This window comes from Neofelis nebulosa, chromosome 4, assembly GCF_028018385.1.
Source record: "Neofelis nebulosa isolate mNeoNeb1 chromosome 4, mNeoNeb1.pri, whole genome shotgun sequence".
NCBI classification, from domain to species: Eukaryota; Metazoa; Chordata; class Mammalia; order Carnivora; family Felidae; genus Neofelis; species Neofelis nebulosa.
The window spans coordinates 15,337,057-15,354,584 of NC_080785.1; the positions used below are offsets into that span (position 1 = coordinate 15,337,057).

At 38.5% G+C, this 17,528-nt stretch overlaps 1 protein-coding gene across 6 annotated transcripts in view; it reads right to left on the reverse strand.

The window, feature by feature from the left end:
* Window positions 1-17,528, reverse strand: part of LUC7L2 (LUC7 like 2, pre-mRNA splicing factor) — a 57,871-nt gene that overhangs the window by 23,296 nt on the left and 17,047 nt on the right. For all 6 annotated transcript variants that reach the window (XM_058724123.1, XM_058724121.1, XM_058724125.1 and 3 more), the window contains one exon: window positions 790-888. In XM_058724123.1, coding sequence (XP_058580106.1) covers window positions 790-888 — 99 coding nt within the window. The remainder of the gene's footprint in view (window positions 1-789; window positions 889-17,528) is intronic.

Sequence of the window (17,528 nt, forward strand, 5' to 3'; positions counted from 1 at the left end):
TCAGGACATGATCTCTGGTTAGTGAGATTGAGTCCCAGTGTCGGGCTCCATGCTGACTGCATGGAGCCTGCTTGGGATTCTGTCTCCTTGTCTCTGCCCCTTTCTCCTTCAAAATAAGTAAACTTAAAAAAATCCACATTGCATTTAATATCCTCCCTCTCTCTTTCTATATAAACATATTTACAGACACAAAAAACAAATATAAAAATTCTATAGATTATTAAAGGGCCTCATATATATCAAAAATGTGTTGGTTTTCATGTGCTTAAACTGATGTTTCTGTAATCATTATGGATTTACTGGGAAGATACTTTTCAAAAGAATATATGCATTGAATGAGTTTTACACATTTTCTTAAAATACCCAGTTTAACCTTATATTTTTTAAAAATGTTGCTCATTGGGACATCTGGGTGGCTCTGTCATTTAAGCATCTGACTCTTGGTTTCAGCTCAGGTCATTATCTCATGGTTTTGTGAGTTTGAGCCCCACGTCGGGCCTGCACTAGCAGCACAGAGCCTGCTTGGGATTCTCTCTCTCCCTTTCTCTCTCTGTCCCTCCCCTACCTGTGCTGTCTCTCTTCCAAAATAATAAAGTTTAAAAAAATAAAATAAAATAAAAAGTCTTAAAAAAAATGTTGCTAGTCAACAAAGCATCTTAATTTAGTACTGTCCTTCATATAACTAAAAAGATAATTTGCTAAGAGACTTTCCCTGTAGAGATGTTAATCCATATTCAAAATGTTTTACTGCAAAAAATAATCTAACCCATTAAAGCAAAAATCACATACATCAAGTTCAAAGAAAAAATCTTGTTCTTTGGATGCAATTTCATAATCTGCTCTTAAAGCCAGGTCATGGACTTTGAGACACTCTCCAAGATCCATTCTCTAGGGGAAAAAAAAGACATTATTGAAAGAGCAAACACATTTTGCAAAAATTCATTAACAATCACAGTTCTCTTCAAATTACATATTAAGTCTCACAGGTGCTTCTTTATTTACGGACTTCCAAATTACGAAATTTCATAGACAAGTATAAAACTTGGTGCCAGAAAAAAATAACGTCAATTCTGACTACCAGCAGATGGAAGGAGTGATCACTTTTGTACCTAAGAACACACAAACAAGGAAAACAGCCAGAATCTAAAACAAGCTTCTAGCAGCCCATTAACACAGAAAAGATAACATTAATTTAAAATCAAACTAAAAGAATATGTAAATCAGACTGCCGAATTATAGTCAGTATTCTCTGAAGAACATTCTGATTTTCAAATAAAGATGGAGACCTCAAAACATGAGACCAGTAAACTCAATCTGGATTTCAGACAAGACTGTAGGTGAACTAGTAAAAAGAAATTTATTAAGACTCAACAGAAGTTCACAAAGAATCAGTACCTAACCCTATTAACAAGCATATGTAGGGGCGGCAGGGTGGCTCAATTGGTTAAGTATCTGACTCCTGGTTTTGGCTCAGGTCATGATCTCAGTTTGTGGGTCTGAGCTCCATATCAGGCTCTATTGTTGACAGCATGGAGACTGCTCGGGATTCTCTCTCTCCCCCTCCCCTGCTCGCTTGCGTGCCTGCTCGCTCTCTTGCGGTCTGTTAGAGCCCAATGTCTGGCTCTGTGCAGACAGCTCAAAGCCTGGAGCCTGCTGTGAATTATGTGTTTCTCTCTCTGCCCCTCCCCTGCTCGCGTGCTCTCTCTCTCTCAAAAACATTAATAAAAAATTAAAAATAAACTTAAGAAAGGTAATATTCAAAACAATAGACCAGATAAAATTTAAAATAAATATGAAGTCCTATAGTCATATCTAAGAAGACAAATTTACAAATAATTAGCTATGAACAGAAAATTAAGACAAATTTAAAAACATACTAGTCAGGGTGCCTGAGTGGCTCAGTCTGTTAAGTGTCTGACTTCCTGATTTCAGCTCAAGTCATAATCTCATGGTTTGTGGGTTCCAGGCCCTTGAAGGGCTCCAAGCTGACAGCACAGAGCCGGCCTGGAATCCTCCCTCTCTTCCTCAAGAGGCACCTGGGTGGCTCAGTTGGTTAAGCATCTCACTCTTGATTTTGGTTCAAGTGATGGATGGAGCACGGAGCCTACTTGGGATTTTTCTCTCTCTCTCTCTGCCCCTCTCCTGCTCATGCACGTACTCTCTCTCTCTCAAACATTAAAAAGAAAAATCTTCCTCAAGAGTTAGTGAGTTCCCCAATAATGGAAAGATTCGAATATGGTTTAGACAACCAATTATCTAGGATACTGAGGAAAAGAGTATCAGGTACTATCAGGTAGCTTCCTCTTTCCAAGTGAGACTTTATGACGAAAATAACAAGTTCCTCTGTAAAACTATTACCTCAATTTTTAATTACATAAAAGAATGAGTGGGAAAATACAGACAATATATTCAAAGCGATCCTTTGAGAAATAATAAGGAATATTCACTAGTATAATAAAAGTCCTTATCACACTTGAAGACTAGCACAGATCACTGCACTGCCGAGGATGCTGAGATTTTTCCAAGCTCCACTCGTTACTCTCATTCATAAGTCTATGGGTTAGCTAAGAAGTCTTCTAATGACAATAAACAGCCAACTGAAACTTGTTGATGTGTGGAAATTCAAAGCTGCTTATCAAGTGGCATTTTTAAAAACCTATAGAAAAAAGTTTAACACTCTTAAAATTGTAGGAAAGTAAGACAGAAATGAAAGAAGTTAACTGCAAAAGGTTGTTACCATCTTTGCTACACCAGTGTGTTGCTTAATCGATATCTTAACATTAATCACTCCAACAACTCCTTTTATATGTGTATTTCTATAGCTATAGTGGTTAATGGGATGCTATACTTATTTCCTAAAATGTTATGATGTCACATTGGAAATGCCAATGATCCAATGCAGCGGTTCTTAACCTAGACCCAGGGTAATACAGATGCAAGAATCTGAAAATAGGTCCAAGCCCCACCGTCCAAAGAGAGAATTATAAAAGCCTCTCCGGTGTTTTTAATGTACAGTGTTGGGAACCACTCACTGATCTAGTTTTACTCCCATTCTCCAGACAAAGAATTAAGGCCTAGAAAGATGGCTTTATTCCAGGTACTTACTGGAAAATCTGGTTAAACTGATTTCTAGTCTAAAACCATGCCAGTTCCAATTAAATCAGTACTAACTTACCTTTTAATATTTCTAGGTAACAATCACTCCCTACAACCTCTACATACTGTAGATACTCAAAGCAGTTATCTACACTGCCTTTCCTCTAGTTATCTTCCTATCTTTATCCTCTGCTTAACTATATTTCCAATCTGTTCTCACAAAGATCTGAAAGTAGTGTATAAATCTTGTCTCACTGTGTTTTACTTAAACATCTGTTACCCACCCATACTAAACATTGGCAGGAATTCCCCCACTCTTACCTTTAAATTTACATCATATAACCAACAAAAGGAAAAACCCCAACTATGTGGATCAAGACAAAATGAACACAAAAAGGACACAATTATACCACTGTAGTAAGGGTGGAATTTTGGTAAGAGGAGGAGAGTTGGATGCCTTGGAGGAGGATTTGTGGAAGGGGGAAATTTTTTAATACCTTACTAGAATGTGAGCTTCACAAAGACAAGGATTTTTTTTTTTTATCTGTTTTATATACTATGTACCTGTGCCTGGTATATAGGAATGTTTAATATCTTTTGAATGAATCAAACTGGTAAAAGAGGACAAAGAACAACATTTGGCACAGGGAGCCCTGAGCTTAACAAGCAAGGGTGGTCAAGATGCAACCCAGGACGTGGGGCTCCTGGGTGGTTGAGTCAATTAAGCATACAACTTCAACATCAGGTCATGATCTCATGGTTCATGAGTTCGAGCCTGGCACTGGGTTCTCTGCTGTTACCTTGGAGCCTGGAGCCTGCTTTGGATTCTGTGTCTCCTGCTCTCTGCCCCTCCCCCACTTGCATTCTGTCTCTCAAAAGTAAACAAACATTTAAAAAAAGTGAGGGGGCACCTGGGTGACTTAGTTAGGCGGCCGACTTTGGTTCAGGTCATGATCTCATGCTTCATGGGTTTGAGCCCCGCGTCAGGCTCTGTGCTGACAGCTCGGAGCCTGGAGCCTGCTTCGGAATCTGTGACCCCTCCCCCCCCCGCCCCCCGCATCCCCTTCCCAGCTCATGGCTCTCTTATAAATAAACGTCAAAAAAAAAAAAATTTTTTTTTTTGACGTTTATTTATTTTTGAGACAGAGAGAGAGCATGAACGGGGGAGGGTCAGAGAGAGAGGGAGACACAGAATCTGAAATAGGCTCCAGGCTCTGAGCCGTCAGCACAGAGCCCGACACGGGGCTCGAACTCACGGACCGTGAGATCGTGACCTGAGCCGAAGTCGGACGCTTAACCGACTGAGCCACCCAGGCGCCCCCCAAAAAATTTTTTTTTAAAAAAAGATGCAACCCAGGACAAAAGCTCCGGGTCTGAGCTCTCAAGGGGAAGGTCTTTGCCTGTCCATGGATTAACAACTTGGCTGAGACTCCTTTCCTTTCTAAGTATAAGTAGTTAAAGCTCTTCCTGTCCTCCAGGAAGTAGACCACCTGGGCTTGATGCTATCCTCAACCATGAGCCCTACAACTAGGCTTGCTTACAACAGCAGATTTGGGGGCCAAAACATTAGGAAATGCGGTAGCTGTTTGTTTATTTATTTATCTGTATGTATGTATGTATATGGCCTCAGTGCTTATCCCTCAGGGATCTAGCAGGACAGTAGGTATAGGCAGAATTTTCAGAATTCTAGATACTAGTCATCTTCCTGTCCAGATCATCATGACTGAGCATGTACATGCATGCACAGAGTATTTAAAATGAAAAACAAGCAAGCCAAAATAAACACAAGTACTTGCTACTGTAAAAGAGAGTGAGGGGCAAGTATGCCCACGTTAATGCTCTCCAGGACACCAGTCATCAAATTAAAAAGCCACTACAAAGGGAACCATGGTAGAACCACACTATGACCACCTATGAACCAATCCTCAAAAGCCAAATCAATCCCAGGGCGCCTGGGTGGCTCAGTTGGTTAATCATCCAACTTTGGCTCAGGCCATGATCTCACCGTTCCCAAGTTCAAGCCCAGAATGGGGCTCTGGGCTAACAGCTCAGAGCCTAAAGCCTACTTCAGATTCTGTGTCTCCCTCTCTGTCTCTACCCCTCCCCCACTCATGCTCTGTGTCTCTCTGTCTCTGTGTCTCTCTCTCAAGAATAAAACATTAAAAAAAAAGGGCAAGATAAATAAAAGCCAAATCAATCCTGACTTCTTCACTGATGGTTCAAGAGTACTCTGAACACGAAGTGCACAGATATTTGCCCCTGCTTCTCTTCTGACATAATTAAGCTTCAAAGTGAACAAAATAAAATGTTTGGTTATTTATTTTAAGTTATAACGGCTCTATTTGTGATGAAAGCCATAGGAAGAGATTTGAGTTTTAAATTTAACAAGTAATTTACTTCATAATTAAATTCTTCCCACAAGTTTATTATTCTTGGTGTTTTAATTAAAAGGCATCTAAATTTTCAGATTGTAAATGGGAAAAATGCTTTTTAATTTTTTTTATTTTAGAGAAGGAGCACATGAGTGGTGGAGAGGGAAGGGGGAAAAGAGAGCAAATCCTAAACAGGCTCCACACTCAGCAGAGACTGATGCGGGGCTCAATCCCACAACTTTGATATCATGACTTGAGGAGAAATCAAAAGTCGGACACTCAACTACGCCACTCAGGTACCCCAAAATACTTAAACTTTTAATTGAATAAATTCAGTTCTGCATTTTGTCTCCTCCATCTTAAATCTACTTCCTCCATGAAGTCTTGACCAAATAACTATATATGATTCTGGCAACTTCTCTTACAACCTCTCAACACTTTGTACTACCTTTCAGTGTTTAACAAACTTGATTCTGCTAAGTGCTTTGTTTTTTTTTTTAATGTATACATATATTCTTTAATGTTCATTTATTTTTGAGATAGGGAATGCGCGCAGTGGGGAGAGGCAGAGAGAAAGGGAGACACGGAATCGGAAGCAGGCTCCAGGCTCTGAGCTGTCAGCACAGAGCCCGACGCGAGGCTTATACTCACTACTCACGAACCACAAGATCATGACCTAAGCCGAAGTCAGATGTTTAACTGACTGAGCCATCCAGGCACCCCTGTTAAGTGCTTTTTTAAGTGTTGTTTTGAAATTCCAAAAATGAAGGTTATCTCCTTAAGTGGACTTTAAGCTTCATGAGGAAAATGGCTTCTCTTATTTTTCCCTTCCTACATAAAAGACCAGGTTTTACACAACCCATGACTACTAAATAAACTTGACGATTTAACATAAGGAATTCTAAGAACTTGGAAAAACAATGAAATAAGTACACAGAGGTTAAACAGACAGAAGTTTAACAATGATGTTTTTGATGTAAAAAATTAGAAACATTTTAAGAGCCTAGGAACAGAAGTTTGATTAACTGAATTATGGAACAGCCATATAATACATTATATAGCCAAGAGAAATGATCTTGATACTAAGTGGAGTAAAGAGATGGCAAAGAAAAATGCAATAAAAATGCCATTTTTGTAAATTCATGGAAGCACTGCTGTTTGATATTGGCTGAATTAAATGCAATGAACTAGTATTATTCTTAAAGTCAGAAAAAAAAAAAATCAATGAAGTCACTTTAATTTTGGACCAAAAAAATCTACATAATAGGAACAGAGGCATGTGGAAATTATACATCAAAATCAACAAACATGGTATTATAGCTATATGTATATATTATATTATAGTATATACATTTTAGTGTGCTGCCAGGTGTAAATGAACGGCAGTAATAGGTTAATGAATAAATCTGTGATAGAAACTAGGCACAGTACTTCAAGAATTGCAATATTCTTGCTTTGTTGTATTTAGTAGATTTGCTCAGGCCCATGAGCTAGATCCTAAGGGGAATTATGAAACAGTATATCATTCCTTCTATCAAGGAATTTATACTCTCTAGACATCAAACTAAAGCAACAGTTGCAAAGATACACAAAGAAGTACAAAGATTTCATTGCCACACTGTGCACCAAAACCAAAAACTATTAACATATTAATAATCACTGAATAAATACTTTAGGAAACAGCCATATTATGAAATATAGAGACATATTTTAAAAATATAGATCACTGGGCGCCTGGGTGGCTCAGTTGGTTGAGTGTCCGACTTCGGCTCAGGTCATGATCTCACAGTCCGTGAGTTTGAGCCCTGCGTCCGGCTCTGTGCTGACAGCTCAGAACCTGGAGCCTACTTCAGATTCTGGGTCTCCCTCTCTCTCTGCCCCTCCCCTGTTCATGCTGTCTCAAAAATAAATAAAAACATTAAAAAAAATTTTTTTAATAAAACATAGACCAGTAATTTGAAACTTCTCCAAGTTAAAAAAAAAAAAAAATCAAACAATATAATGCCATTTGTTAAAACACACTCACACATACTTGTAAATGTACAGAAAAGAGAGTGAAAAAGGTTTAGGTTTGGGATGGGGGATGACATCTAATAGTAAATATTCATATTTTATGTTTTCACTTATACTCGAAGACTATATTGTCTAAGTAATTAACAAAATAAGATACAATGGGTACTCAGAAACACACAAGACCTCCCTTTACATGTCAGTATCTGTTTAACACTGGCAAATTCCCTAAGTCTGTCCAAACTTGTCTTTTCTCAAACACTTCAGGATTGCTTTATCAATCCAATTACGAACTCTGACTAGATCATGGGAAATTCTGAATACAAATCAACATGTGGAATTTGCTCTATTAGGCAAACAGGAATGCTTGACTACTTGGACAGAAATATGACGTGATAAAATCTGTATTTTAAAAGCATTAACACCACACTACTAGATGGACTGACCAGAAGAAAGAGATCAAGGGTGGGAAAGGCTAATATAAGCCAGAAATAAATCCTTAGTATCAAATCAGAAAAGAAAAGAGAAGGCAGGTAATGGAGGTAAAATAAGGGGCTAAAGAGGAGCAAAACCATTTTAAAGATGGGAAGGATCTCTGAAATCTATTGCACGACTACCTTCCTATAAAAATGGAAATCAAGGCTCAGAGAAATCTTAAGATCATAAGGCTAAGATTATAAGCTTAGCAGGAGTAAAAATTTAAGTCCAGTCCTTAATATCACTCAATATTCTTTCAATAACACAATGATTCTCAAACAACTAATTAAATGGAACTACCACCTAATCAATTAACTAACTGGAAATGAAGTGTGGAGAGGAGAAAGTCAGGAATCTTACCAAAGCTTCAAGTATTTCAAACATGAGCAAACAATGACGCCACCAAAAGAAAGAAACTAAATAAATTGGGAGAGCTGGTCTGTGATGGAAAACGTTTGTCTGGACATGTGTAATGTGATATAATAGGATACCTAAGTACCAGTGTCCAGTATGGGATAGATATGATACTAAAGGCTTTCTTTATCCAATTAAGTTTTCCAAACAGACAGACTGACATACTTCTCCTTAGAATTACATCTCAAGTATTCTTCTAGGAGACCCTCTTTAAAAAATTATATAGAAACCCCACATCTGACCTCCCTAAGTCAATTTATTAACAAAACTCTGAAAACTATTTCTAAAGAACAGTACCACCTGCAAGATAATAGTATACTGCCACAGGAAAATTTAAGGAAGGTGAGGAAGAATGCTTGGGAAGAACAGTATAAATTTCTATTATCATACTTAAAATTTAAAAACAAACCCCACTGCTTGGTAATTTTCTCCCCCACTGCTTGGTAATTTTTATTTAACTTTCCAAAAACCTGTGTTCATTAGAGCAATAGTTTCACTGTTATTTAACCTGGTTTTAATTCATTCATTTATTTATACTGCTTAGTGTTTAAAATAATAATTCTTCCCACTTGTCTTTTTATGATGTTGTCTTACACTATTTTAAGAGTCTCAAGAGTGAAAGACATAGAAATATGATAAATAATTCACAGTAGAAAAATAGCAAGGAATCAAAGAATAGATACCAACAATGGTAAAGTGCTAAAAAGAATACACACCAGCTAGAGAACAAGCGAAACAGTGACATGACAGCAGGACAGAGAGCACAGGAAATACAAACCTGTGGCCATTTGAACCCTTCCATATACCTTCCAATGCCAATGCTATTTTCTAAAACAAATTGCCTACATTTTGATTCTTCTTGCACCTTCACTTTCTCTCTTCACATTTGTAAAATCTCTCTTCCATACATGTTCAATGTTTGAGTTAAGCCCCAGCTCAAGAACAAGAGAAAGTCGTCTAATATGGCAAACCCTTGAAATAACAAAACTTGGGTATGAGTTTAAGTTATGCCATATTATCTTAAAAAATAAAAATTAAGTAGGGCGCCTGGGTGACTCAGCCAGTTAAGCCTCAGACTTCAGCTCAGGTCATGATTTCCCAGTTTGTGGGTTCAAGCCCTGCGTCAGGTCTGTGCTGATAGCTCAGAGCCTGGAGACTGCTTCAGATTCTGTGTCTGCCTCTCTCTCTGCCCCTCCCCTGCTCACACTCTCTCTCTCAAAAGTAAAGATTTAAAATAAATAAACACATAAATAAATTAAGCTTTTTCTTTCCTAATTCCAATCCTGGCATTCAAACTAACAAGTCCAACATGACTATTGGGTGAAGAGGGAAGGGGCACACTGTGCATGCAGAGTAGTTCCTGCTTTTTACCACTTCCCATTTAGTAACTACCTGTTCCCACTCGTATGTTCCACTTCCAAGTCCATTTTTCCCTGAGTGGATAAAGAAAAATAAAGCTCCTCTTCTAGCTTTTCTTAATATTGGTGGTTGCTGGATTTAATTTTTTTTTGAGAGAGAGAATCTGCGTGCGCCCGCGGGGAAGGGGCAGAGAGGAGACTGAACCCCAAGTAGGCTCTGCACTTTCAGCACAATGAACTTGGACACAGCACTCAAATCACAAACTGTGAGATCATGACCTAAGCCCAAATCAAGAGTTAGCCGTTTAACCAAATGAGCCACCCAGAAGCCCCTTGATGATGTTTTTTGATGAACATAGCAGAGAATACTTTCTTATCCATTTCAAACCAACATATGCAAAGATATCTAGGTAACATTAAGACAAAAATCCTTGCTTTACAAAGACTATACCGTCGGAGACAAGACAGAGAGAGAACACATATATAAACAAGATGAACTAACAAGTGCCTATTCAGCAGTATGGAGAGCAGGTGCTATATGAAGGGGTCAGAGGTTAAACAGCTACAGGCTTAGGCAATCACATGTACTAAGCCAAGCAGGATTCAAATGTGTAAAGGAGAAAAGTTATCCCAGGAAAAGAAAGAGATGCAAAAATAAGAAGCATACTGGGGAAGGAAAATAGACAACAATGAATAAATCAGTCTAGTAAATGGGGCGCATGGGTGGCTTAGTTGGTTGAGCATCTGACGTTGGCTCAGGTCATGATCACAGTTTGTGACTTCAAGCCCTGCATCGGGCTCTGTGCTGACAGCTCAGAGCCAAGAACCTGCTTCGGATTCTGTCTCCCCCTCTCTCTCTGCCCCTCCCCTGTCACACTCTGTCTCGCTCTCTCTCTCAAAAATAAATATTAAAGGGGCGCCTGGGTGGCGCAGTCGGTTAAGCGTCCGACTTCAGCCAGGTCACGATCTCGCGGTCCGTGAGTTCGAGCCCCGCGTCAGGCTCTGGGCTGATGGCTCAGAGCCTGGAGCCTGTTTCCGCTTCTGTGCCTCCCTCTCTCTCTGCCCCTCCCCCGTTCATGCTCTGTCTCTCTCTGTCCCAAAAATAAATAAAAAACGTTGAAAAAAAAAAAATAAATTAAAAATAAATATTAAAAAAAAATTTTTTTTTTAAATCAGTCTGGGAAAAAGAGAGGACCAAACTGATTTATCCATTCAAGGAAGAGGTAGATTGGTCTAAGGATTTTACATTGGGGGCCATATGTATAACAGGGAAACACCCAAAGTTTCTGTGGGGAAGCAACATACGCTAAGTTTATTTCCACTTAGAAATGACTGGCTTAAATTTCTTAACATTTAGATCTCTTTAAATGTCATTTCATCAAAAAAGTTTTCTCTAACCACCCTGAGTAGCTTCTGGACCACTGTCTCAGACTGTCTAAATTACCTAACCATGCGTTTTTTCCTCTGGCAACTTAAATCACTACCTGAAATCACATTATTTCTTTTCACTTAGTGTGTGTCTCCAACATCAGAATGCAAGCTCCTACCACTAAAGGAGAAACCCGTGTTCACTTCTGTATCCCCAACACCGCACATAGTATGTCCTCAATAAGTACTTGTTAGACGAATGAATGAATGTTGTTCACAGCAATCAGTACCACTCCCAAAGAGATGAAGAAAATAAATCACCTTTTGGAGAAAATTTTTTTGTTAGTCTTTACTGTAAATCCTTTACCTTCTCCATTCAGCCCTCACTAGCCTAGTATCTCTTGCTCACTTTTTTCTATTTCTTCCTCCTCTTAATTTCAATATTACTTAAATGCCATTACTCCAAACACTGTAATAAATATCATAAAAGGGAAAAAACAGAAAAACCTAAATTTGGAAATTTTACAAATAAAATTATCCAAATAAATTAACATTTATGCCTATATTTTTTGATCCTGTAGACCAGTTATGTCTATGGGACAAAATACATTCAAGATATTTAACTCTATACAGGTCAAAAAACAAACAAAAATGCTTTTACAAGTTCCCTTAATGAGAATCGTCAAACTAAAAAGGATTTTTCTTAAAACATCTGTCTTTGCACATCAAGGTAGAATTCATCAATTTAAAAAATATTTCCAGGGGCACCTGGGTGGCTCAGTTAAGCGTCCAACGCATGACTTGGGCTCAGGTCATGATCACACAGCTCAGTGAAATCAAGACGCATGTTGAGTTTCATGCTGACAGCACAGAGCCCGCTTGTCATTCTCTCTCCCTCTCTCTGCCCCTTCCTCGCATGTGCATGGGCTCTCTCTCAAAATAAACTAAAAAAAAAAGTACTTCCAGTGAGAGAATCTGTGAGTTTGCTTGATGTTTGTAGTTTAATCCCCGTACAACAAATATTTGTTTCGAGTTTTCATTTATTATTATGGGCTTGTTCCATTCTGTGTTCACTGTCTTCATCCTCCAAATGATGCATTTATAACTCCATCCTCTCTTTTTCATTAGCTTCAGAGACACACTGGTTTCCTCAGACTTGTTAAAACGCAGTTTACAAAACTGTACCTATCTCTAAAACAGATCTGAAGAATTCAAGGAATACCTGGAGGATGATTTGAGGTTCTCAGGTAATAAGCATTTATTGAGAATCATTGTACAGAAAAGTAAATGTGACACTGAAATATCTTAATCACGTACCAAACTATGAAAAACAATCCGCTTAAAAAAAATTTATGTTTATTTATTTTGAGAGAGAGACAGAGAGAGCATGAGTGAGGGAGGGCCAGAGGAGGGAGACACAGAATCCATAGCAGGCTCCAGGTTTTGAGCTGTCAGCACAGAGCCCAACACAGGGCTTGAACCCACAAACTGTGAGATCATGACCTGAGCCAAAGTCTGACGCTTAACTGAGCCACCTAGGCGCCCCCCAAAAAATTGATCTTTACTACTTTATACTGTTTCAAGACTAATCCTATCAGGTTAAGTCCAAGATTTAAAATTTGCTTCAAAAAAACAAACCAAAGGACATAAGTGATTATAAATAAGGCAGCTATGTGGTAAAAGATTTATTGAAGTTGCTGTATGGGTAGGTACATGAAATTCATTACACATTTTTATTTATAGTTGAAATTTTCTTTATATAGAAGTTAAAAAAAGGGCGCCTGGGTGGCTCAGTCGATTGAGCGCTGACCTTGGCTCAGGTCATGATCTCACGGTTTGTGGGTTCAAGCCCCACAACTGTTCAAGCTGACAGCTCAGAGGCTGAAGCCTGCTTCGGATTCTGTCCCTCCCCTGCTCACAAAATGTCTCTCTCTTCAAAAATAAACATTAAAAAAAAATTTTTTAATGAACTGCTATGGATCCACTTATATGTAGATTTTTTTATAGTACCATACTGTAAATATGTCTTCATGACTTTATTAATATTTTTTCTGGTTGACTGTAAGAATACAGTATATAATACATATATACAATACATGCAAAATATTGCCAATGGACTGTTAATGTTATTGGTAAGGTTTCCAGTCAATAACAGGGTATCAGTTCAGTTTTGGGGAAGTCAAAAGTTACACAGGGATTTATGCCTGTGCAGGGCTCAGCACCCTTTGACCTGTGCTGGTCAGCAGTCAACTGTGTATTTGTATTTTTTTTCAATTTTTTTTAAATGTTTATTTATTTTTGACAGAGAGAGAGAGAGAGAGAGAGAGAGAGAGAGAGAGAGGGAACGCGCGCGCATATGAGTGGGGGAGGGGCAGAGAGAGGGAGACACAGAATCTGAAGCAGGCTCCAGGCTCTGAGCTGTCAGCACAGAGCCTGATACGGGGCTGGAACTCGCAGACTGCAAGATCATGACCTGAGCCAAAGTCAGATGCTCAACCAACTGAGCCACCCAGGTGTCCCTGTATTTGTATTTAGCCATTAATCTAAGTAACAAATTTGCTGAGCAACCTCAACTAAAGTCATACTAAAACTATAACAAGATTCTAGAATACATGGTCTCTGGATCACCTTTTAAAAAAAAAAAAAAAAATCACTTCAGGGGTGCCTGGGTGGCTCAGCCAGTTAAGTATCTGACCTCAGCTCAGGTCATGATCTCATGGTTTGTGAGTTCGAGCCCCACATTGGGCTCTGTGCTGATAGCTCAGAACCTGGAGCCTGCTTCGGATTCTGTGTCTCCCTCTCTCTGCCCATCTCCTGCTCATGCTCTGTCTCGTAAAAATAAATAAAACATGTTAAAAAAAATTAAAAAAAAAATCACTTCCACAAGCCTCAAGTGTATTATTTTAAGTATACAGAATGAATGACTGCAATATTATTCAGTATGAAAAAAAAAGGTTACTTCCCAAGGTTATATGTACCCCAAGTTGAATAGTTTAGGATATTCATGTGCTACTTTGCCAATAAAGCTATAAACAATATTGAGGGCTTGGTTTTTAAAGTTTTAATTATTCAGTGGGAAGCTTTTAACGTGCCTCTGACTTCCTGGACACCAAAGGTGTTTTTGGTTTAGGCAGTTTCTGCAAGTGCTTGTTAAAGGAATGCATATTTTTATAATACTATGAGAAAAAAGAAACGCATACTTTTTTTTAACAGACTGAGAAGAAAAGACAAACAGCAAACCTGCTTGATATGAAGACATTATATATAATATACTTCAAAAGCCAAAACTGGTAAAACCTAGGTTGCAAAAACTAGAATTTTCACAAAGTGGGAAGGCTCTAGAAATGTTATGTAAATTAAAAAAAAAAAAAAAATCAAGTCAGTAATGTGGGCTAATGTTAAAAACAATTGTTTGTTTTTTTTTTAATTTTTTTTTCAACGTTTTTTATTATTTTTGGGACAGAGAGAGACAGAGCATGAACGGGGGAGGGGCAGAGAGAGAGGGAGACACAGAATCGGAAACAGGCTCCAGGCTCTGAGCCATCAGCCCAGAGCCTGACGCGGGGCTCGAACTCACGGACCGCGAGATCGTGACCTGGCTGAAGTTGGACGCTTAACCGACTGCGCCACCCAGGCGCCCCTAAAAACAATTGTTTAAAAAAATACCAAAGCAGGGGCGCCTGAGTGGCTGTGGGTTAGGCGTGTGACTTCGGCTCAGGTCATGATCTCAGTTTGTGGGTTTGGGTCCCACGTCGGGCTCTGTGCTGACAGCTCAGAGCCTGGAGCCTGCTTCAGATTCTGTGTGTCCCCCCCCCCGCCCCCCTCTCTCTCTGCCCGTGTCCCCGCATGCACTCTCTCTCTCAAAAATAAACATTAAAAAAAGAAATTAAAAAAAACACCAGGGGCGCCTGGGTGGCTTGGTCGGTTAAGCGTCTGACTTCGGCTCAGGTCATGATCTCACGGTCCGGTCCGTGAGTTCGAGCCCCGCGTCGGGCTCTGTGCTGACAGCTCAGAGCCTGGGGCCTGTTTCAGATTCTATGTCTCCTTCTCTCTCTGCCCCTCCCCTGTTCATGCTCTGTCTCTGTCTCAAAAATAAATAAACGTTAAAAAAAAATTAAAAAAAAAATACCAAAGCAGCCCTAAATAAACCATTTGTTGATTTGCTTATCTACAAACCAATTTTTCACATCTGCATGTGAAACTACTGCTGTCATATTCTAAGCAGCAGCTCACAGAACCCAAGATACTGCCCAGCTCCTCAGAAGTTGCAAGATAACACATTTCCCACTAACAATCATTAATTCTTGAAACTCAAGTTAGTTCTGTAACAGATTTATTTAGTGTTCTACTTTGGGTAAATCAATTATTCATTCAACACAACGGAGGGACAGTGTTCTAGATGCTGGGGACACCGCGCTCAACAAAACATCCCTGTTCTTACTGTGAAACTTACATTCTAGTGGCTGGTTGAGAAAATTTTGCGGTTTTTCTTTCTTACCACCTATTCTTTGTCTCCATACTTTCATGGGTCTCTTACATAGGTACTACCAAGACTGCAGCAGTTTTAAAGTTCAGGTTTGTATGTATCCAAGTAACTGATTTTAGACCAGCCCTTAAACAGAATAGTTTAGAGAAACAATAAAGGAGTTTCAATTAGTAAAAACTACACTTTAGATAGGGGCGCCTGGGTGGCTCAGGTGGTTAAGCGTCCAACTCCTGACTTCAACTCACGTCATGATCTCAGAACCTATTGGGGCACTATAAAATCAACTCAAAATTTTTGAAACTAATAATCCTACCTAATCACTTCAAAAAGCACAGAGAAAATTTTTACTTTATCCCTGTCCCTTAATATTTCTCAATTTTAAACTTTAAATTCTATTTCTCAGCAGTAGAATCTCTTTACTTAAACAAACTTTCATGGAAAAGCTCTATACTTAAAATGTGTAAAATTCTAGTTGAAACAGTAAAGACTGGCCTGTCCCCATGTTCTTAGTGCATGAAATGCCTCCAAGGACATTTCAGAAGCATCTACAAGTCACTGCCTTAAGTAAATGTGCTATCTAAAAAATTAACAGAAACATTTTTTTTAAAGGAGATTTAAATAACTCTTAAGATTCCTGTGTATTTCTATAATTCTGTCAGACATCTGACAAGCACAGCTTCTCTGAGCCTTAATTTTTCCCATCTATGAAATAACGACCTTCTACTATAATCATGACGCCTGTCAATCCTACAACTGTACTATGATGGCTATAATAAAATTAGTAGTGGCCATTTCTGATTTTAGGACAGGCACATCATGAGAGTGTACATTTTCATCTCTGTAGATCTTAATTTCAAGCTTCTGTTACCACCTCTGCTTTAGATTTAATGCTTCTATAAATTATTACTACTACACATCTTTTTCCTACATCACAAGGAACCAGACTGAAAGATATGTTTTTGAGCACTTCAATATACTTATTTTTCTTCAGGGAAGGTATGTATCAGAAATAATGTATTTAGGAGAAAAAAGGACAATTTTGTTTAGGTTTTTGTTTTGCCTGACCTGAAAGCAGATGCTGCCTACTGTTTGCATAGTGACTAGAACAGGAAGAAACCAAGCGTGTCTAAAGAAGGCAATGAATGAGACTAAAACAAGACACTATTATAGAGGAATATGAAAATAACCCAAGCCTTTAAAATAAAGCAGCTTCCTCAGTTATAAAGAAACAGTCACACTTCTTTAAAAATCATAAGCCAAATAAACATATACACAATTATTTGCCTCTCTGTTGTACACCTGACCTCCTCTTATTAGTTTATGAATTAGTTATACCAGAGTATCAGACTACTGAAAGGTAAATTACAGAGCATTTTCACCAAACTAAATTCCAAAAATATTCCATACTAATAGCTGTGAGTACGTTTTTAGAAATCACACTCTCCATCTCCAAAAATGCGAGAGAATACATTTCTGTGTATTCTGCTAAATAATCTAGAGTATTAGTGAGTCATATTCTGTTGGAAGTGACAACTCTGACCAAAGGGTAAACTTTAGTTATGCAACAAAGAAAAAGCATTATAAAATTGTTACGATCCAGTTCTTTTCATCTAATTTGTTAAAACAACAACAACAAAAGAGAAGCAGGCATTTCAATGTAAAGGCAAATGAAAACAGGCTAACAATGTATGAATAGTTAGACTATGCCAGAAAAGGAGTTGTTCTACAGAGATTGGTTGCTAAAGAAGTCATAACTCTGTAATTACAAACCATCTGTACACAGGATGAACTGTTATAAATAGCTCTTTTTCCTAATAAGGGTCATGAGAAAGTCGCACTATGGATAGTTTTGAGTTCTCAAGGAGACCACTCTATAACCCTGGATTCTCACAAAGTCCTATAGCGAATCTATAAAGTTCTGATTAACTTCTCAAAGAGGTTCACAAC